Source organism: Chenopodium album, chromosome 18 (genome assembly GCF_948465745.1).
Source record: "Chenopodium album chromosome 18, dcCheAlbu1.1, whole genome shotgun sequence".
Classification (NCBI taxonomy): Eukaryota; Viridiplantae; Streptophyta; class Magnoliopsida; order Caryophyllales; family Amaranthaceae; genus Chenopodium; species Chenopodium album.
The window spans coordinates 48,272,471-48,295,965 of record NC_137851.1 but is presented as its reverse complement, the minus strand read 5'-3'; the positions used below and the strand labels follow the sequence as shown (position 1 = coordinate 48,295,965).

The following is a 23,495-nucleotide window of genomic DNA, read 5'->3' as shown; positions in this document are numbered from 1 at the left end:
AGATTACACATGGAGTCCCAATCCTTCCAATGAATTTTTCTCTTTCCCCCACTCGAGCGCCACCAAAACCTCGCCATTGCGGAATGGATCGGATGCGTTGGATAATAATGCTCGGAAACTTGTATACCCCCATAAAATAAGTCGGGATGGCTTAAATTACTGACTTTAGAAGTATCTCTTTGCCTGCTCTCGAAAGAAGCTTTTCCTTCCACCCTTGTAGTTTTTTCCATATCCTATCAAGAACCGCCTCAAAGATAGCTTTCTTTGACCGGCCAACAATAGTCGGAATCCCAAGATATTTTTCATGTCTGTCAACTTGTCGCATATGTAAGATCTCCATCAAACCTTCTCTCTGCTCAATAGGTACCCCTACTAAAAGAAACTTCCGACTTCTCATAATTAATTTTCTGTTCGGATGCTTTTTCATACTGGTTGAGTAATTCACTACTCCCTCTGTCCCAATTTACTTGCAACATTTTGACTGGACACGCTTGCCGATGCACATGTTTGACCGTCGATATCTTTTATTATAATTTATAAAAGTTATAAAAAGTTTATATTAAGAAACTATTCATTAAAATAAACCCAACAACATCTTACACGATTACATTGACTTTCATATAATAACTAAAAAGATGCTCAAAGTAAGATGTGTGAATAGTGTAAAAATTCAAAACGTTGCGAGTAATTTGGGACGGAGGGAGTACAATTTTGCATTCCTGCCGATTAGCTCTAGTAAAGAGTAGACTATCACCTGCAAATAAAAGGTGAGAGATTTCGGGGCCGTTGCGACTAGCTTTGGCCCCATGAAAAGCCCCTTGCTGAATTTTATTCTGTAAGATGCTTGAAAAAACATCAGTCATCTGAATAAATAAATAAAAGGAGAGGGGATCCCCCTGTCGAAGACCCCTAGTTGGGGTAACCGACCCACAGACTCCTCCGTTAATCACAAAGGAGTAAGAAACAGAAGATACAAAGTCCATCACTAAGTTCACCCATCTACCATCAAATACCATAGTCAAGAGAAGTTTTCTCATAAAACCCCACTCAACTCTATCGTAGGCTTTGCTCATGTCTAATTTCATAGCAATCGCCCCTTTTTTGCTCTTGCTCCGATTCTTCATAGTATGAAAATTTTCCAGGGCTATAAGTGCATTATTATCAGTGATTAACCTTCCCAGGTACAAAAGCACTCTGATTCTTGGAAATAATATCAGGAAGGATATTTTTAAGTCTCATAACAATAGACTTAGACACCAATTTATAAAGCACATTACACAGAGCAATAGGGCAGTACTCAGCAGTAATAGTAGAGGAGTTAATTTTGGGGATTAGAACAATATTAGTATTATTTACAGGCTTAGGGGAAGAATAACCATGTAAAATATTACTAATGAAAGAAGTCACCTCGTCGCCAATAATATGCCAAAACCTCTGATAAAAAATTGCATGCATACCATCCGGTCTGGGAGCCTTGCACGAGTGCATCTGTTTTAAGGCCGCAAGAATTTCATCCTTGGTGAAGGGTCTCATGAGCTCCGAATTTATTTCTAGGGTGATGCACGGACTGATGTTATCAAGTGCTTCTTGAATGTCATTCTCAGAAGGTGAGGAAGAGGAGAAGAGACTCTCAAAATGCTAGGTGATCATGCCCTCAATTTTTTCCTCATCCGAATGCCACAATCCCTGATCATCATAAATTCCACCAATAAAATTTTTCTTTTTTCTTAGTGAAGCTTTGGTATTTTTGTCCCCTTCTCTGACATCTGAAACTCTACTTCGAATGTACCAGTATGCTTCCAGTTTGTCATTCAAATCGTCAAGCTTCTTCTCGAGACTAGTGCACTCAAAGATACTATCCGGAGAGGACCTTTGGGCTTGAGCCGTAAGCAATGCCTTTTCTGTTTCATCGATCTGTTTCTCCAGCTTATGAAATTTATTACTACTCCAATACCAAGTCCCCTAGCAACGGCTGCAAATCTCTCAACAATGTTGATCCCCTGAGAATTTTCCCATGCATCTCGAACCGCACTTTCACATGAATCGTCCAAGAGCCATCCTGTTTCGAACTTAAAGCACTTATTTTTCTTCTTTTTTTTATTGGACCTCCCATCCTTTTGCCTAAGAAGCAACGTAGTAGGTCAGACTTGTAGCGAACAAGGTGCTCCACTATCATATTCGGGAACAGATCAAACCAAGAGGATGACCCTAGAAACCGATCCAACCGCTCCCGAACTCGAGTTTCCATCGTTCTACCCCTCTCCCAAGTGTACCAACACCCAATGTAGCCCAAGTCCCGGAGTTCACAATCATCGACCATATCTCGTAAATTATCAACCTTTTTTCTATTTCTATCCACACCTCCCTCAATTTCTCCATAGGAGAGTATTTCATTGAAATCACCGCCAAGAAGAATAGGACACTAGTAGAAAAAGGAAGATTGTCGCCGGTTCAAAACCTCTCAATGCCACCGGTTTTGAATCGTTGAGCATTTGAGGGGTGGCAATTCTCCATCTAAAAGCCACCGGTTCATAACCGGTGGCAAAAACCATTATTGCCACCGGTTAACCGGTGGGAATAAAATTAAAAGACACCGGTTAACCGGTGGCAATTATGCAATATAAAAATTAAAAAAAAAAAAGAAAATTTTATTTTTCTATTAAAAATCAGGAGACAATTACATATAATCAAAATATACAATAAATCACATATATATTCATTAATAAATTGTTAATTTACAATTTTTAAAAAAAATCGCTCTTTGAATTGTTCTTTTTTTGACAGAATTTGAATTGTTCTTGAATCTACAAAAAATTAAAACAAAATTATGAATTAACAAAAAAAAAATTAAATCTAAAAATTAAAACAAAAAAACCCGCCCACAACCCACGACCCACGAACCACCCCACCACCTTCCTAAAACCACCCCACTAACCACCAAAAACCACCCCACCACCCACCTAAAACGACCGAACCTCCCCACCAGCCACCTAAAATGACCGAACCATTCCACCACCCACCTAAAACCACCGCCTCCGCAAATAACAACCCAAAAATTAACAAAAACAGAAAAAATCGAAAAAAATAAAAAAAAACACGCATACCTTCATTTGACCACACAAAACATTGAAATCGGGTTTACGAGGCCAAATTCAACCATGAAAACTCTAGATCTAGAGTTTTCATGGTCGAATTTGACTTGAAAACCTATATTTTTATCACGAGGAGGGCGACGGTGGTGTTGTCAGAGGGCTTTGAGGGTTGTCGGTCTTGGTGGTGTTGTCGGAGGGCTTTGATGGTTGTCGGTCTTGGTGGTGTTGTCGGTGGTGGGCTTTGAGGGGAAAGAAGAGGACGGCGACGAGAGAGCATATAGAGGGGTGAGACGAGAGAGCAGGAGAGAGAGGGAGAGGAGAGAGAAGGAGGAGAGGAGAGAAAAGGAGGGAGGTCGATGAGAGAAATGAGGGGTAGGGTTAGGGTTTTATATAGGGGGCTTTTTTAAAAAAATAAAATGGCACCGGTCCAAACCGGTGGGATTATTATTTTTCCCGTTGGTTCGGTTTGAACCGGTGCCAATAACCTCCCCTCAAAATCCCGCCCATTTTTCCCCATATTTTCCCAACCGGTTTTTAAAAATCTTCTTTTTTCACCTAGTGGGATAGTCAATTTCATCGAAAAGATGTCGAATCAAATCCCAGGTCTTGTGCTTTTCCTCCTCCTTTGGCCAGCCATAGACACCCATAAATCTCCAAGTCCCCTCCACACTAGTAATGTCTCCGCATATGTGGTTTTCTGAAAAGGATACTAGTGTAAAGTCCAAATCCTTTTTCCAATATAGACAAATACCTCATGCTCTACCTATACTCGCTACCCCAAAGGCGTTTTCGAACCTTAACTTCTCTTTAATTTTCTCAACTTCCAATTTATTAATCATAGTCTCCGACACAAAGATCATGTCGAGGGCATGCCTATTACTCCAGCAACGGAGCTGTCGAACTGACCGCGAGTTGCCCAATCCCCGACAGTTTCAACATAGAGCAATCATTGGAAGAGGTGGGGTTGGTCAGAGCCAACCTCCGCCGCTTCATCAGTCTCCATACTAGCACTCACCTCCTGCTTTGAACATTTACCCACCTCATCATCATACATCATTGTCATAACATCAGATTCAAGAGAACGTTTGCGGGACATTTGGGGGGTTGAAGTATGCTTGTTTGTAGAGGGGATACGATCCTTCTTTCTCCCTCCACGTCTTTCATCATTCGAAGTACACCCAACATTGAAAGTGCACTCCAGAGTAAGGGCCACCTGAGTAGGTACCCCATCATTATGAACAACATTCATTTCTTCCTTCTCAAAGAGAATCACTCCATCGTTACGGTCAAGAGTGGGGGTGTTGAACAGTACCTCAGCTTGTTTCAGCATATTCGTGGTACTAGGATGGGGCATTTCAGCAATATTACTCAATTTCAGTCCATCCTCTGCTTCAAGATAGAGCTCAGGTTGTTTAGTTACAAAAGTCAAGCGTTTGTCAGACTTTAAAGTCTCCATCTCCTCCTTCTCCTTTGAAATTCCCTTTCTTGGAGTAGCCTTCAGACTCGTACTCCAACCCAACTTTTCAAGTTTATCCTCCTTCACAACCACAAGACAATCACGCTCAGAGTGCCCCATAATACCACACACAAAGCAAAAGAACGGTAATCGTTCATAAGCAAAATCTACCTGTAGATCCTTACCCCTCCTATCTTTGATTTTCTGGAATCGTCGCAAGGGACGAGTTGTGTCTAGCATGATTTTCACCCTCTGAAATCGTCCAATCCCCAAGTCATCCTCCTCCAACTCCATAATCTCCCCCATCCCCTCAACAACCTTTCTCACATGAGCATCAGTCTTACAGTTGAAAGGTAAGTTTTTTATTCTTACCCAAAAGGGCAATTTTGTTAGCACAACTTCATCTGGTTGTTCGTTACCATCTATCTCTTTCAATATCACGAGCATGTTATCAAAGCACCATAGTCTCCCATTTAGCACCTTCTCCATGTCCTTCCAATGAAAGAATTGGAAAGCGTATAAATTACGGCCAAGAACTCTGATTGCCACGCCATTAGCAGGAGCCCAAATGGTTGTCACAGTTTTTTTTGAAAGCATCAATATTGTAAGCCGTACGAGTCAATAATTTGCCAATTAGCATCAAAGACAAATTTTTCTCCTCCTCGTTAGGGTTTATATCTCCAAGATCAATTGCTGAATTTTCTTCTTCATGGATTCGGAGATGAGAACACATATCAGCAAGTTCATTCACCATAGCAATAGAATAAAGATCGATAGAAGATTCAGAGAACCACCGGAATCCGGTAGAGAACTATCCGCGGATAGGGGAGAGCCCTTTCTTTCGAGGGAATTTTATACATGAACGTATATCCTCCTAATTAGAACTTCATTATATTGTTTTAAGGTGTTTATATTACAATATGTTATCAAAATATGGTTGAGAAAGGGGGCAAAACAAGAAAGTGTACTTCATTTAAAAGTAGATTAATACGACGTTCCTACTTTTATGCTTGTAGTTGTCACTATATAACTTTGATCATTGATATATCTAATTGTTCGTAAGTAACAATTTTCATACGAATTTAACATTTCGAAAGTATATGCCAAACGGACTAAGACGTTTGTAATAAGAAACCATGTACTTTCTTAAGTATGAATCATTGAAAATAATTTTAAACAGAGCATGTCAAAACACTAATAATGGGATTGGGAGGAAATACTACAACAACATAATCGTTTGATATTTAAAGGAGTTCTCGTTAAGAAATGAAGACTCGCTTAAATAAGTTTTCCTGTAATAATTTTTTTCAAATCAAGAATAATTACTTTTTTTTTTCACTTTAAAAAACATTCAATACACTTTGGAATCATTTACATTTTTGCTGAAAAAGAAAGGAATAATATATGATTAACAATGAATTAGCTCTAGTACAAGTAGGATTTTAAAACGTTAAAGCTAGATCTTAGTGTCAACACAATTATGCTGAATAAAAGGAAAAGGTAGAGTGGCATGAGGGGCTCCATTAGATCTTTGCTTTCTTTGTTGATCAAAGAATGTAATGATAAGTACTAAAAACAGTGATATTACTAATTTGTTTATGCTTAACTACTTTTGATTTGCTCTATTTTTTGGCTAAGTATCTTTAAATGTTACTTTCTCTGTCCCACTAGAATTGCCCTATATTTCTTTGTAAGATATTTCGTTGACATACTATAAACAATATAAGGATTATTACGTTATATTTCATATAGACTTGCGTTACTTTGGTCCCACTAATTTTCTCTTTTACCAACTTTATGAAACTAAACTTGTGAAAATAACAGTATTGTTACGTACTTACAATCACGGTGTATTGAAGGGGATTAATATTTTTAATCTTTTTTTGGGCACTAATTATCTAATCATATATGTAAAGCTTTTAAATAAGGATTATAATGCTTTATTTGAATCTCTACCTTTTACCTTTTGTTCAAAACCCCAACATTATTAGTCTTTATATTGACTGTCATAATGTATGTCTTTGGCTTCCCAGATTTATAAAAAGAAGAAGAAATGATGTCTTGGCTTGCTACTCATCATAAGTTATTGGGATGGTCCACTTAATCTCTCAGAACTTTTATAAAATACTTGATAGGCTGAGCTGTGATGATATGATGTGTGCTGATAGTGAGACTGTTTATTGCATAATGTATAGGATGGATTATATGTTGGCATTTTCTTTCATAAGTAATAGTACATTTTTAAAGGTTTAGTTTTAGGCATGAGATCGGCTTGTAAAGTATTGATCTTAATTAGTTTTTGGTCCGTATAATGTCTTGGATTATTTTAGACTTTTAAATTTGGTCATTTGTATAATTTAAGTTGAAGAATTAATTTGATGATACTAAGGGTCTGTTTTCATACGATTATTTTCAGTTCAATTCAGTTCAGTTCATCTCTAATAAGTTCAGTTTAGTTCAGTTCAGTTCAGCTCCTAATTTCCTTCTCTTATAAAATGTTCAATTCAGTTCAGTTCAATTCAGTTCTAATAAATTCAGTTCAGTTTAGCTCTAATAAAGTTCAGTTCAGTTTAACTCTAATAAATTCAATTCAGCTCAGTTCAATCAATGAGAACAGACCCTAAGTTCTACTTGTAATACAATGTGGTAGCTAATACCTCATAACATACATAAGATCGATCATATTATCCTATCAATCCTAGTCGATATGAACCAATCTATTAATTGGTTAAGTTTACAAGATACTCAACAATCAACAATTGCGTACATTGTTTGTATTGTTGGCAAGTTGTGTATACCTACCGTATACTGAGCTTATGTCGAACAAAATACATAGAATATTGAGTAATCGCTATCAAATACTCCCTTCGTTTTTAAATACTTGTTCCACTTTTTTATTCCAACCATTTTAAAATACTTGCTTCATTTTCTTATTTGGAAATATTTTACCATATTTAATTCATTTCTTTCACCTAGTGAACTCAACATAAATCATATTTTATTTATTTCTCTTTTAATTCTCTCAACAACTTTTGTTTTTTTACGGAATACAATTTTTTATTCTTCTCTCTTCTTCACTACTCCATATTTTATTACTCCCTCTATCCCATAGTACTTGACACAATTCCCAATTTTTGTCCATCCCAAAATATTTGACTCGTTACTCAAAATGGAATAGGACCGCTAATTAAAAAAATATTTTCCCATATTTTCTCTCTCGTCACCTACCCCACTTCCACCCTACTTGTTGATTTCTTATAATATAAAAATGCAAAAGATAATCTTTTATACAATAAACAAATGTTTTAAATGGATCTGCTTGAAGTTTTCTAAAACTGTGTGTCCACCTCAACGTCACAAGTATTATGGGACGGAGGTAGTACTTTGTCCAATTTCTCCTAAAACTCCGCGCATTGAGAAATGGAGTAAGTATTTAAAAACGAAGGAATTAACAAATTTAATTAAGGTTCATGTCTAGATACAAGTGAAGTCAATTTGCTAGACAACTAAGTACTACCTCCGTTAATTATTAGTAGTACTGTGCAACAAAGGGGTAATATTTGTAAGATATAAAATATTCATTTGTTGCACATAATAATTAAAGAATTAGTACATCTTATAGTATTACTCTCTTTATCCCTATTTGTTTGTTTTGTCGTAAATAAATTGTTTTCTTGTTGTGATGAAATGTCTTAAAATGTAAATAACTCCAAATTTGTTTTTGTAAATATTACAAAAATACTGTATGATATTTTAAAAGGATCGGAAAAAGCTCATTTCAAAAATAGACATTGAAGGGAATTCAACAATATAGATGAGTAATAATTTGAACTCCCATAAATGCAATGTGGCAAACAATTTGAAACACAAGAAAGAATACTTTTTATTAGGGTAATGATATATGCAATTCTTAGGGTTATATATAAGCATTAAATATACTTCCTAAAATAGAATTAAGTTGGATCATGACAAAATCACGGCAGATCGGTGTAATTTATTGTTAAATTATCCTCAATATTTCCTTTTTTTTTAAAAAAAAAAAAAAATCCCCAATATTTTCCTTTTTAGATTCTTATAGCCCTTAAAGCTATGTTTATCATTTTCCTTTTTATTACTTTGTATTATAATAGCAACTTGTTCAATATTATTAACAAAAGATCCAAATTGTTTTAAGAACAAACACACCAAAAACATTCTACTAGTACATGTTCAAATCAATACATCAATCATTTTCAAAATTGGTTAAGTTTACATGTTATACTCAACAATCACATTGTTTGTTGGGACAAGTAGCTACCATACAAGTAATTTAATTTATTGCAAATTATAAAATTTGACCTAATTTTACACAACAAAAATACAATTGACTAGTACATCAACCCTCACTTTGACTAATTACCAAAATACCAGTATAAAATTCTTATATTAATAAATTATTTATATTTAGCAAAAAAATTAACACAAAAATACTCAATTAAAAATGTCAGAAAATTAAAACGCGGTATAATATCCAGCATGAATATGATTGATTCAAGCTACAAAAAGCAATGTTAGCAAGTTTTGTTACCTCTTCTTTCTCTCTCCTCTCAATCATACTTTCTCTCTCCTCTGCAACTCTTTCAAAACCCAATACCAAAACCAAAACCTCCATTTTTGCTCTTTCAGACACCGACCATATTCCAATCACAATTGCCATTAATCCTTGCATTTAATTTTTCCAGAAAATGGACTTTCGCTTCAATTAATCCCAAGTTTTAATTTTTGGGTTTTCCCCCAAATTTTAAACAAATTTAAGGTTTATTTTAAACTCCCCTTTTCTGGGCTTTCATTTATTTAAATAATATAAATGTCAGTAAACTCCAAATTAAGGTTTCGATTACATATTTTTCTGGGTTTTCCCTTTTTTTTTTTTTTTTTTTTTTTTTTTTTTTTTTTTTTTTATTGGGAGAAAATTCTGGGATTTTCTTCAAAAAATTTAAAATTTAAGTTGTAGTTTGAAATTTCTTTTCTGGGTTTTTCTTATAGTATAAATGGGAGAAAAAACCCATAAACAATTTATTTATTTATACTAATTTTATTAAGATCCAATGATGTAGAGGAAGAAGAAAAATCAACAATGGCGGAAGTAAAGCGAGCAGCTAGTGGGTCGTCATTTTCTCACTCCACCAGCAAGAAGAAGCCACCAAGCTTTAGCAACAATGGAGTAAGTTCTAGCTCTACTTCTTTCAAGCACATATACGACGACGTTTTCGCTTCTTCGTCTCCTAGTAAGGTGAAATCGTCAGCCTCTTTCATGGAAGATGATTATGCTGAAGTTTTCGGGTCCTCGAAATCGAACAATGGCGTTTGGAGCATTTCGTATTCGTCGATTCCCATCCTCGACCTTCCTCCGAAAGAGAAAGAGAAAGAGAAAGGGAGTTTTGATTATGGTGGTGTTTTTGGAGATGATAGTCATAGTTTTGGTTTGCCAGATGGTGAGGAGTTGTTTGATCAGTTGAAGAAGAAACCCAAAACTTCATCTGTTGCTCATATTTTGCCAAGGTATATTTTATATTTTTATGTTTTTTAAAAGAAATTAAATGATTACAATTATTGGGTGAACTTTTGAATGTTGATGTGTTATGTTAGTTGGTTGATTTTATTCTTCAATAATGCCATTTTTGTTGATAATTTAATTATCACTTATCAAACAGGTCGTTTTTATGTTTGTAATATGTTCTGTTTGGATATAGTTGTCACATGTAATTGATACTCCGTATTACACTGTCAATGTAGCTATTGATTAGTTTAATTAGAGAGTGAGGGATAGCTCAAGTGGTTAGACCTTCCCTCTCGGTTCCAGGAGATGTTGGGATCGATTCTCACCCCCGCCCTTGTGGCTCTCTAAACACCAAAAATTGATTAGTTTAATTACCTCTTACCACATGGGTCGTTATTCGTTAAGGTTTTGGGTTAAGGTATTTATGTTTGTATGTATGGGAATGGTCCATTTGGATATAATTGTCACATATAATGGATGTTACAATATCAACGTAACTATTGATTTTGATGGAGGGGGTAAACAAATGAAAGACGTGGGTCTCTATTTGTAGTTGAATGTAGCTTCCAGGCTAGCGGGTGCAGGGTGCTTTTGCTCTAGGAATAAGTGACGTAATTATGATCAAATATAATATGTACACCGAGGGAAATTGTGAACTTCTTGTATGCCCCTGAAAGTTGGAAGTATCTTAAGAAGTGAAAAGTTTTCCTTATGAAAGGTGTTGCTAGCTCTTTGTGGAAGTTTGAGTGTTGGGATCCTAAAGTTGATGTAGGTTAAAGTACCCGATGCAGGTACACTAATTAGTAGTAATCTTCTGGGAGGTGTCTTGGAGTACATGGCATTGGTCTTTTGTATGGCCCACTTCCTTATTTCCCTTATAAACTTAGACTATCATGTTACTAGATGAATTACAGAGTATACAGACTAGTTGGACATGTTTGTGAAATCTGAAATGTACTGAAAATAAACATTTCTTCCAAACTTCCAACAGACAGGCCAGGTTTATTAGCGTAACTCTGATGGCGAGAATGCGAGATTAATGAAGATAGTGATGAAAGTGATGTCTCCTTATAGACCTTTTGTTAGGAACCAAATAATTTGGTCGTATATACTTCTGTAAGGTATGGAGTGGTTGGTAGTTACCTCATCAAACAGTGGATGTATTATAAAGTCCTCTGAAAATTTCTGTCTCACCAGAGTTTCACAGTCCGACTTATGTAATCCTGAAATCCTAAATCGTTTTGACAGTATTGGACAACTAACTACTGCTATTTATAAATTAATTACTTTTATAAGAAGCTTTGTTAAAAAATTTCCTTGGAACTACTAAACCTGGATACATTTCCTGTTTAGAGGTCTATTAATATTATATGTGACATCTTTTTCTCTCAACAGTAATATATGTACTCCAGTCACCAATTCCACCCTGTTTTCTATCTATTTTCTGCACACAAACGCGTACATGGTATCCTGTGTTTGCATGTATTAATTCATGTATTGACTGCATTAACAGTGACCATAAGATTTAATATTTTTCAGTTTTAGGAGCCAAGGGCAAACCACGGATGCCACCAACCCCGAGATTTCAGGCCAATCTTATGATGGCCAGTCACTGACAAATGGATTTTGTCCATCATTTAACAATACAAAGCAATTTGAGCCTGGGAATAAAGTGGTTGTGAACGCTACTGGAGGGCCAAGAAAAGTAACTCATGCTCGTGCTTATTCATTGCATGAAGTGACTGCTACTCAGAAGACCCTGTCTAGTCAAACACCTGTGATCAAATATGATTCAGTAGACACAGACTCCAAGCAAGGGAAGCATGCCAGGCATACTAGTTTGGATCTTGGTGCTGTCAAACAGAATAATGTCAGTGATTCTGGCCTTCAGAAAGTATCTGGTATGAGTGGTTCATTTTCAGTTGATAAATCTCATGGCACATGCCAGTCCAGTAACACTGCAACAAATGGATTCTGCGAATCAGTTGACAACACAAAGCTTTCAGGAACTAAGATTAAGAAATTGAGCTTTAATAGCACTAGCAGTGCAACACACGCAGCTAATGCTCATCCGTTTCAGGAATCCAGTCATTCAATAAAACCAGAAGCACGACCAGAGTCTTCGTTGTCCAATGAACTTGGCCCTACTCAAAAGACCCTGTCTAGCACAACATCTGTGCTGAGCGGTGAAACACAACCTAGCATAGGTGTTGACCCGGAAAAAGAGCAAAGCAGGCATTCAGGTAATACTAGCTTGGATCTTGGTGCTAACAGACAGAATGGCCAGTGTGATCCACTCTTTCAGAAAGAATCAGGATTTAGTGAGTCAGCTTCAATTGATGCTTCTCATGAACCATGTCAGGCAGCAGGGCCATCTAAGGTGGTAAAAAATAATGCTGAGATTGCCATTGGTTGTGATGAGGTTAAGAAGAAAGATAGGCGTTCCAGGATGGCCAGCATAGACCTTGGTGATTATAAGCCTTCTTGTGAGCGTGATGAAGGACCTAAGAGAAAACCTCGTTTTGGCGGTTCTTATTCATTTGATGCCTCACATGATCCTAGTGCTGCCCAAGTTAAAGCACAGCCCTCTATGATGTATCCTTCTTCAAGTCTGCCTAGATTCTTTCCTGTTGAGAGCCGTTATAAGGTATCAGAGAACTCAAGCTCAAAGAGTTCCCAAAAGAATCCATACAGAAGCACTGTAGGTGCAATACCACCCCTTGCCGAGGAGTTAGATGTAAACTCAGCTGCTGCAGTTTCTGTAGCTGTTTTGCAGAGAGCAATTGAGGAAGCTGAAATGAGAATTCGGTTGGCAAAAGCATTCTTGGAGCGAGAGTGTCATGGCTCTACCAACTTGAGGTTTAAGGATACTTTGAAGGTGAAAGTGTCCAAGAAGAGGGGACTAGCCAATGAGATTAACAATTTTAAACAACCTGAAATGCGTCATTGTTCTCCCACTGTAGATAGTGATATGCAACCATGTTCACCTTTAGAAAGAAAGAGGGTGGTAGAGAATGCTAAAGCGCATCCAGTTTTTGAAGACCAGGTGCCCCTAGTTTGTGAAGCCCAGGTGCTCCCAGTTTGTGAAGACCAAAAGAATTCTGTTATGAATGAGGAACTCACTGAAAGTGGTGCAAGGAAGTCTAACTTGATTGGAGGGGATGATAAACAAGAAGGAGAATGGGAAGCAGCAAAGCACCTTAATCAACTTATAAGTGGAGTGAAGAATAGACTAGCTAGCTTTATGTCTTGGCAGACTGAGACTGAGACTGATTCTGAGAAGAAAGAGGATTTGAAGGAAATGGAAGCTAATATTGAACTTCGGCAGCAACTGGACGAAGTTGAACATACTTTCGATGATCGTGAGGCTCTTAAGCAAAAAAGATTAGAAGTAAATCATGGCATTGCAAGTGCTGGCAAAGTGATGAATGGGGAAAATACGGTACAGTTTGCATCAGAGGCTCTGGTTCCAGAGGAGAACAAATCAATAAGGAGCTTCAGTGACAGTGTCAAGCAGAACAAAGCTGTAAACACTGTTGATTTCATTCCAGATACTGAAGGCTCTAGTTCAGAAAACTTTCAGTTCTTTGCTTATAGGAATCAGATCTTATGCGATCCTCCTGATCCAAAAATAGAAGAGACGGGACCACTAGAAATTAGAGAGCGTGAGATGGAGAATGGACAGGAGCAAGTGATAAAGGAGGTGAAAATTGAACACAGAGCATGGCACGATGAAGAGCAACAGGATTCCGGTGATAAATTTGTGGCTCATGATACTAAGAGGCAAGATGATGTATATAAAATGAATGGCTTAGATTCTAGTGATGATGAAAATGACAAGACAGTGGACGAGCCTTGTTCTCTGATTGAGGATAATGAAATGGAAATCTCTCATGAAGAGGGAAGGGAAGGTTTGATGAATAGAAACAGCAATACTTGCTCCGTCAATGAAGAAAAAGTTGAGATGGTGGAAGAGCATTGTTCCATGGATGCACACGACGAAAAGGTACCCGCTCGTGAAGATGACTGGCAAGATGATACGATTAGTAAGGACTATGCAGGGTCTTGTGATGATGAATTTCATGAAATAGTGGAGGAACCTTGTACCATTGCTGAGCATGATGGCAAAGGACTCACTCATGACGTTGATGGGCAGGGTGATTTGTGTGAGATTCATTTAGGTGATATTAATGAAGAAAGTAATGACAGTGCGAAGGAACTTTGTACACAGGCTGGGCATGAAAGAAATAATGTAATTCGTGAAAAGGGCAATGATATTAGTCTGAATGAGGAATTCAGGGAGGTATCGACAGACAATTCTCATTGGTGTGAAAATATTTTTGAGAAAACTGACAATGATGGTGATTGTGAAGTGCTAAAGGAAAATAAAAAACAGCATGAGAATGTAGAGATTGTGGAAGAGTTTAATCTGGTAGGAGAAACCTGGAAGAATGATAGTGATCAACGAGAAAGCAATCACATTGAAGAAGTTTCTAGACAAAAATATGGTTGGGAAGATATTAAAGTTAAACAGAGTGGAACTGATCATATTGAGCCAATAGAGGAAACTGCAGAAGGAGTGACTCTGCAATCAAGTTTCGTTGTTTCAGCTGAAGGGGAACACAAGCAGAAAGAAAATGAATATTTAAGCAAAGGGGAAGCCTGTAGTTTTGTTATGGACAGTTCCAAGATTAGAGAAGCAGTATATGCTGATGAAGAAATTGAGAGGATGATGGAAATGTCTAATTCTTCTTCCGAACCTGAAATGGATTTAGAAAATCCAGTACCGGCTCAAACGGAAAGTGGGTTGATTGGAGAATGGCCTCCAGTATCAGCTCAAACAGCTAGGGAGTTGATTGTTGAAGAGCCTGTGCTTACATCTGTGTCAACTGAAATTAACATGGAACATGATAAATATGTGATTCAGAAGGATCTAAATGGTAACATCAGAATACTTCCGCATGAAATTCTTGTTTCATTTGACAGTGAATCTGACATGTCTCTTGAGCAAAAGGATGTTAATGTGAAAGTCGTGGAACCTGAATCACAGGATAATTTGGAAAATCAAAATGACTTGCTGCATGAACCTGGGGACAACCTGCATGTAGGGGAGTTTGATACAGGAAGTGATCAGGATGTGGAGAGGTCTGGTGCTGAAGCTGGCCACAGGAGAAGAAGATGGTTTGATAACAGCGGGATTATTGGGACAGCTGAGCGTCCTAGCATCCTGGAAGGTAACCGAACAGATCTGGAGATAGAGCAGGAGATATTGGATGAATCTGAGTTATCTGGAAGCGTAGAAATCCATGCTGATGAACTAGATTGCAGTGTTGCAGAGCTTAAAACTGGTAAAGATGCTGATATTCCTTGCAATCAGGATGGTGTCAAAAATACTGTTGAAACAACTCCTACCAGAAGAAAATGGTTCGTTAAAAGAGGGGAACAGGGAGCACCTGAGCCTCTGTCCCTTTTTGAAGGTATTAAAGTGAATTTGGAGGTGCCTCTTAACAATGTTAATGAGTCGGTAATGCATAACACCTCAGACGAATGCCTTGATATGAAAACCAAATGTGAAGAATCTATAAATGGAGTGAAGTCTGATGTAGCAATTAATGGGGAAAATAGCAAGCAGAATGGAGAAACAGCTCCGAGAAGGAGAAGATGGTTTGAGGGCGGAGAGAAAGTAGGAGCAGGTCAGCAATTAAGAATTAATGAAGATGTTGGGCTGACAGTAGAGATGGATCAAGAATCCAACGTGAAGGGTTGTGTAGAGAAGCATGGAAAACTTAATAGCATGTCTACTTCACAGGAGAAGGATGATGTACCCAACAAAGTAGAACCAGTAAAGGAACACCTCAGTGACCAGGATGATTTAAACAGGAAAGAAAAGGCGAGAGAAAAAGAAAAAATAGCAGTTGAAAGGGCAATTCGTGAAGCTAGGGAGCGAGCATTTGCTGAAGCCAGGGAAAGGGCGAGAAAAGATGCAGCAGAGAGACCAAATGTGGAGGCACGCCATAAAGTAGCAGCTGGAATTCAAGAGAAGCTGGGTAAGGTTTCTTCTGAGGCAACTTCCTCGATAGATAAGGCCTCAGTGGAAGCAAAACTAAAAGCAGAGCGTGCTGCTGTAGAAAGAGCTACATCAGAGGCTCGGGAGCGAGCACTGCAAAGGGCTTTATCAGAGAAAGCTTTTCACAGGTCAAGAGAACAGGTAGGAAGATATTCATCTGAGAAAAATTCATCATTGGTAAATGCTGTTTATGTGTTTTCATTCATATATGGTACTTGTCTCTATATAATGACTTGCTGACCTTTTAATCTGTCGCAGGAGCCAAAATATCAGAGCTCAAGAAGTTCAGATTCCTCAAATAACAGTGGTATGTGTTCTGAAACTGGTAATTCTTTCACGTACCTGAATTTAGCCATTCAACATCTGGAGTTGTTTATATGCAGAAAAAATTGATGGAGCTGATGTTGAATCAACTCAAAGGCGCAAAGCTAGATTGGAAAGGCAGAAACGAACAATGGAACGAGCAGTATGTTTTTGCCCATTTTTTATGATAAATTTCTGACACAGAGCTGTAAATATCCATTCATTTTAAGAATTTATAATCATTCATTGTCAGACTAATGCTCTTGAAGAGAAGAATAAGCGTGATATCCTAGCTCAGAAGGAGCAAGCTGCCAAAAATGTAAGGAATATTTTGGGTTAGAATGCTGGATGATTTAATGAGTTTTTTTTTTTTTTTTTTAATCATTTGTCGTTTGATTATATTGGTCTGAAAAATATCTCAGTAAACTGCCCTCTACTTTTTATTATTAGGTGGTAATCTCTTTAGAAGTACCATGGTATTGTTAGGTGGCGCTCTGTTTGGTTCTTTGGGAGTTTTTGATTAATTGCTTACTTTCTTATGAGCCTGCTATCAAAGTTTCATGGTCTACTTTTTATTGCAGATACTGGCAGATTCTCTGGATTCTGAGGTCAAACGGTGGTCCACTGGAAAGGAAGGAAACCTGCGTGCACTGCTTTCAACACTACAATATGTAAGATGAATAATTAACATTGCGCATGAATGTGTATCAAATCCGTATTGCTCTCTTTCTCTCTCTCATATCTCTGTTTACCTTGAATTAAATCCCTTGACCAGTTCTAAGTAAATACTCTGTTTTAATAAAACTTGTACCCATCTTTTGGTTTTTGTTAGATGAGTGAGTGGCGTTTGGTTAGGTATATATTTTTTTAGTTTACCAGAACATTTTTCCATTTTACAAAAGTGCACTACATGAAATTTGAATTCTAAAATGTTTGCTTTGTTTTAATTTTATCTTTTGAATTTCAATTCATTGGAGGCACATGTTGCACAATTATTTTCTTAGAGTTTTCCATTTCATAAAACAACTTTTTTTTTGGTTCAGGCCTTCTCTGAAATCTTGGCGTTTCTATTCTATTCTTATCTGCAACATCTTTTAGATATATTTGATGATAATTCAACTAAATATATTCATGTGCAGATATTGGGTCCTGATAGTGGATGGCAGCCTGTTTCCCTCACTGATTTGGTGGCTGCGACTGCTGTCAGAAAATCTTATAAGAAAGCTACACTTTGCGTTCATCCTGATAAATTGCAACAACGAGGTGCATCCATTCAGCAGAAGTACATATGCGAAAAAGTTTTTGATCTTTTGAAGGTGCGTCTTGATCTTATGATCTTCCTTGCTCTGTAATGCCTCACCATTCTTACTGTTTTAACTTGCTTAATATTTGTTAAAATTAGGAAGAGCATTTATTCCAAATTTTTTGCCTGATTTCACTATTAGTTTGATCATATGATCTTAATATTTGTTAAAATTAGGAAGAGCATTTATGTTTTATGAACTTATTTGAATTTTATTCTTGTTTCTCTTTTAAAACTCCCTTATTTTTTCTTAAATGCTCTTTCGTTTACTCACTTTAATCACCTTTTTTCTAACTCTTTTAATTGATGGTTTTGTTATGTCCGTTTCGTTATACCATATGATTCCTTACGACGATTCATGTTAGCTGACCCCAAATCATTTTGGGATTAAGGCTTTGTTGTTGTTTTTCCGTCCCAACTCTAGTGACTGTATATTAGGCAATGTAAATTGTACTGTGTGCAATCATGTTGGACTTGGAGGTCGCTCTTATGGACATGTTTTCAGTCATTTTACAGGACTCTTGAATGGCCTTTATCTTGCCTTTTTGATAGCCATATTTATCGAAAAGTTCAAAACAGTCAAAATCATCTGATATAATTTCTGTTTTTGGCTATGTGCAGGAAGCTTGGAGCAAGTTCAACCCTAATGAGCGTTAATGTAGATCTGCCAAGTGCCCGCTACACTTGTTGGCTTCACAATATCTTGGAGGGAATTAAGATTTGAGTTCCATCTCGGCATGTGACTGTTGGTAAACTGCAATGAGTACTGATCTTAATCTCTCTGGTTTCAAATGCTGCTTGCTGGGTGGTGGTGGATGCCAATTGAAGAAAATGCGGGTAGGGAATAAATGAATTTAAATAAAGATGCTATCCACTTTTTGCACTCAGCCCCTCCCCACTCCCCAAGTACAACAACAAAGCCTTAGTCCCAAAAAAAAAAAGCATTGCCACAATTCCACCCTTAAACTAAAGCCATAATCATCGAGCAGTCTTGCTTTGTCAAGGGTTGGATTTGCATGCTTGGAAAGTAAGCTTTATTTTTTCATGTTTTCTCTCAATGGTCTTCACTATTGTTGCATCTGGCTTGACTTTTTTTTTTTTCCCATCATTACTGCAGATTTGTCTGGTAAATGAATGATTCATCTGCTTTGACTTGGCCTGTATGCTACAACATTGATGTTTTTTCCTTGTCAAATCTTCTCGAGGCCTCAGTATTTTGGTATGTCTAGTATAATCCAATCTTGTATTTTTTTTTTTTTTTTTTTTTTGAGGGAGTAATCCAATCTTGTATGAAAAAAAATGAGATTCATAAATTATATATATGATTCTAAAAACTAGATATTTATCAACATAAGAATCCTTTATCTCTGTGTAATTGGTTTGTCCATGAAATCTATTGCTCAACACTTTCACTTTCAGTTCTTTTTTAATACTTCGTATGCATATTAATTTTATGGTTGCAATTTTGATTAGACATGTCATATCAGGGACTTCAGGGTTGGGTAACTTTAGGTTTGGGCCAGTTCGTGTTCAGAGTTGGAAAATGCATGTTTGTCAACTAAAAATTGAGTTTGGACCAGAATGTTCATTCAAACCAAGTACGCCTCCCTAGGCATGCTTTATACTCCCTCGATCCGTTACATAATGTTGTTCCCACTTTCCCTTTTAGGTCGTTTCTTAAATTTCTTCGTGATTTTGCTTTGTTTCAATTTTTTGTCAAAGAAATACTGTTATTTTACCTCAACCTGGTCCAGGTTATGGTAATAATTCATTTTTTTAAACTCACATAATGTAATCAAAAGCACTTGTATCTACTATGTTCAGATTCCTTTGTTTATGATAGGAAGTGGGAAGAGTTTTTTTTTGGAATGAAGGATATTGTTTATACTGGCATTTGTTCTCAGTCTGACATTCAGATCTTGCCATTGTCTTCTTGAAGGGTCCCTTGGTGTATCCAGGCTCACTCAGCTCTACAATGCTCCCTCTGGTTTGGAAACATGTAGATTTAAAATTGTAGTTGAATATTGAAAAGATGAAACATGAATATTTTGATGATAGCTAACCTTAATTTAAAATTTGATTATTAGGTTAAGGTTGGAACTTCGAAAAGTTAGGTAACTACTGCTAAACAACACTCGGACTTGAAAATGAGGATCCTAAACAACACTCCTTTCCGACCGGAGGGAAAACGTTGTTGAATGGCTTACATGTTAGTACATGTTTCTACAAGCTATAGTTAAAAATTTATGTTCTGTTGTAGCCAACCAACACTATTGTTGATAGGCGATTGCCAGAATTTCAATACTGCATAAAATCCTCATCTAAATGCGATTTTGTCACTTGTCTTTGTTGGTTGGACTTTTGGCTGGTCTTAACAGTGTCGTGTTTGGCAGGCTATGGCCTTTACTGGGAATGAAAACCAGTTCTCTGAAACACTTGGGATGTTATTAAAGCTGCTACCAGATGTTCACTGATTGCAATGCAGGTGCTCGTGCTTAATGGGATTATCCTCATCGATGCTGTATTGTAAAATTTTTTGTGTATACAACTATATGTGCATACAGCTTCACAATTTTATTGGAAATAAAATGGCTTCTACATGCATATATTTTACCTTCATGTCTACGGAAATTTAGTTTGGAGTATCATTTCTGAACAGCGAAAAAACAAAGCGTAGAACGCTACTAAGCTGCTTCCTCTTCAGCAGCCTTTCCTTTTACATCTCCATGATTGGAATTCGCATATATTTCCCCAAAGACATGGCTAAACAAATTCAGGGATTTATCTGTGTTTCGTAAAGAGAAGTAGAGAACCATCTCTCAATCATATATTTTTGCACTTTCCATTTATTTGCCAACTGGTAGGCTATTATGACAATTTTAGTTATAGTATTTATTTTGACAAATCTGTCTATTAAAAGGATCTTAACCAGCAGTATTTACTATTAATAGATTAGGAGAAAATTCATGTATCTCAAGTTCTCAAGAGGGGGTTAAAATTGTAAAATTGTCTGGAATATCATTGTATTCAAGCAAAATCAGAACACCATTGCATCAATGGAGGAACGAAAATCAGAACAGCATCAATGGAGGAACGAAGAGCTTCAACGGTGAAATGGAACTTGACAATTGGCTTCAATGGAGGAAATTAACACTCATATCTCCTTTGGGTTAACCATGCCCTTAATTTCTCTATTTTTCTTAGGGTCTTCGTTTAATTTGGCGGCGAAGCCACCGGAATTATGAGGGTGAACGTTGGTGGTTTACAAGATGAAGCAATATTATTGGGAAGGAGCAAGAAAGAGATGAAAATGGAGGGGAATGACATGGAGCAGATCTGCAACTATTTGTTGAAGAAGAAGACCAAACCCAAAAAAATATTTACATTAAAGGTTATAAAATATTCATAAAGTTCCTTATATTCACGAATTCACCTATTTGCCATTTTGAAATACAATTCTTGTATCTCATATTGAGATACTGGGGCTTCCTCATAGATTAGTCGGTTAAAGTAGTAATTAAATTCCTATTTATCATTTCGTCATTGTAAATATTTTTACATCCAATAATTTAACAAAGACTATTAGAATTCATCTTAAGAATATAAAATTTTCCAATCTGATGCAAACTAATCTAATTTGATATCTAACTAGGTTAATCCCGTGCGATGTACGGTTTTATAATAAGAATTGAATTATAACTTTTAACACATATTGAAAGAAAATAACTACTTCCTCCGTTTTCCTAATTAATTTTTGAATAAATATGAATATACAATTTCCAAAAGTGCATAATTTTCATATTTAATTAAGAAATTTCAATTAAATTATATTATTAACTATTGTTAACAAATCATAAATAACTAAATAACATAATATCTGTAGAAAACCCAAAATTTAAAAATTCAAATGGATTTTAATTTTCAAAACAATGTTAAATATGGTAGCTTGTAAAGGAAAAATATGACATCATCCATGCATTTTGGAGGGAAAAAATAAAATAAGAAAGTGTTTATATATATATATATATATAATCAAACATTGATTCTGAAAAAAAAAAGGGATCCAAAGCCCATTAAGGTGTAAATACGTATCAACGTATGTCTTATAGGTGTTTGGGTGTTTATGCAGCAGCTTCACTAATTGGTTTATGTAATAGAAGTGTATTCGAAATTTGTAGTAAACATTGGTAGCAATAAAGTGTCTAATCTCTAAATGGTTGTCAAAATCAAAACTATTGTTAGTAATAAAGTGTTTGTTTACTTGGTATTTGGTAAGGTGCTTATCTCAAGTCCTAGATGTCTAAATGGTTGTTTTCTTGGTTTTTAATGCTCAGTTAGTTCGGAAGGGATGGATTTTGAACTTGAGATCTTGGAATTGTCTAATTACTCACGTACCAACTAAACTATAGTATAAATAACTTGAAAAGTTGCAACAATTCATACAAAAATTATGGGAGTTGTTAAATAACGCCCACATTCTTATCAAAATCGCCCACAAATTAGGAATGAATTTACGTTCTTACCCATACTCAAAATCCTAAACTCTTTCTCTCTTTCACTCTCTAACATCACCTCTTTCTCTCTCTCACTTAAAACCTCTCAAGAAAACTTAAAATCACCACCACCACCAACCAACACCACCATTGCCGCCGCTACCGCCGCAAAACAACATTCACCACCTTAAATCACCACCACCACCGCACATTGCAACCACCACCACAAGGTCCACCACTTCAATATCACCACCACCACCGTCCACAACTGCCGAGAATGCCACGGTCGAGGAACGCAACACGCGCGAGGGAGGAGGACGCAGCCCAGGCGGAGCAGATATATTTTTTTTCGCCGGAAAAGTACTCAAACCGCCCTGTCTGTGCGATTCAACCGTGGTACAACCGCCCAAGTTAGACGATTTGACCATGGTCAAAACGCCCAGGATATACGATTTGACCATGGTTCAATCGTATAGTTTGGGCGGTTTGACCACGGTCAAACCGTATTTTCTGGGCGGTTTGTCTACGGTAAAACCGTATTGCCGGGCGGTTTGACCGTGGTTAAACCGTCTTACTTGGGCGGTTTACGTAAGTAAAAAAAAATAATTTAATTATATATTTATTTTTCATATTAATAAAATTATATATTTGTTTATTTTAAGTGCATATTAATTAGAAATATGTTTAGGAAATAAAATTATGTAATTGTTTATTTTAAGTGAATGTTAATTAGAAATATGTTTAAGAAATTAAGTAATATAATTGTTTATTTTAAGTGAATATTAATTAGATTTATGTGTAGGAAATAAAATTACGTAATTGTTTATTATTAGTGAATATTAATTAGATTTATGTTTAGGAAAATAAAATAATGCAATTGTTTATTGGTAGTGAATATTAATTAGATTTATGTTTAGGAAAATAAAATAATGTAATTGTTTATTTTAAGTGATTATAAATTAGATTTATGTTTAGGAAAATAAGATAATGTAATTGTTTATTTTAAGTGATTATAAATTAGATTTATGTTTAGGAAAATAAAATAATGTAATTTTTTTTATTAGTGAATATTAATTAGATTTATGCTTAGGAAAATAAAATTATGTAATTGTTTATTATTAGTGAATATTAATTAGATTAATGTTTAGGAAATCAAATAATGTAATTGTTTATTATTAGTGAATATTAATTATGTTTATGTTTAGGAAATCAAATAATGTAATTGTTTATTATTAGTGAATA

General features: G+C 36.2%; 1 protein-coding gene across 8 annotated transcripts; it reads left to right on the top strand.

Annotated features, from left to right (window-relative positions):
* The first annotated feature begins 9,030 nt into the window (after positions 1–9,030).
* LOC145592475 (uncharacterized) lies at positions 9,031–20,373 on the top strand. Of its 8 annotated transcripts, XM_081648934.1 has the most exons (13): positions 9,032–9,343; positions 9,645–10,089; positions 11,627–16,295; positions 16,413–16,461; positions 16,538–16,620; positions 16,711–16,776; positions 17,039–17,128; positions 17,597–17,773; positions 18,382–18,787; positions 18,878–18,979; positions 19,700–19,747; positions 19,848–19,969; positions 20,154–20,373. In XM_081648934.1, exons 2-9 carry the CDS (start codon positions 9,665–9,667, stop codon positions 18,415–18,417), a joined length of 5,595 nt encoding a protein of 1,864 aa, XP_081505060.1. In that variant the 5' UTR covers positions 9,032–9,343; positions 9,645–9,664; the 3' UTR covers positions 18,418–18,787; positions 18,878–18,979; positions 19,700–19,747; positions 19,848–19,969; positions 20,154–20,373. The 8 variants fall into 8 exon arrangements, with proteins under 8 accessions (XP_081505063.1, XP_081505060.1, XP_081505062.1 ...); XM_081648936.1 differs by lacking the exon at positions 19,700–19,747 and having other exon boundaries at positions 18,382–18,597; XM_081648933.1 differs by having other exon boundaries at positions 18,382–18,597; positions 19,700–19,969.
* Positions 20,374–23,495: the final 3,122 nt, after the last annotated feature.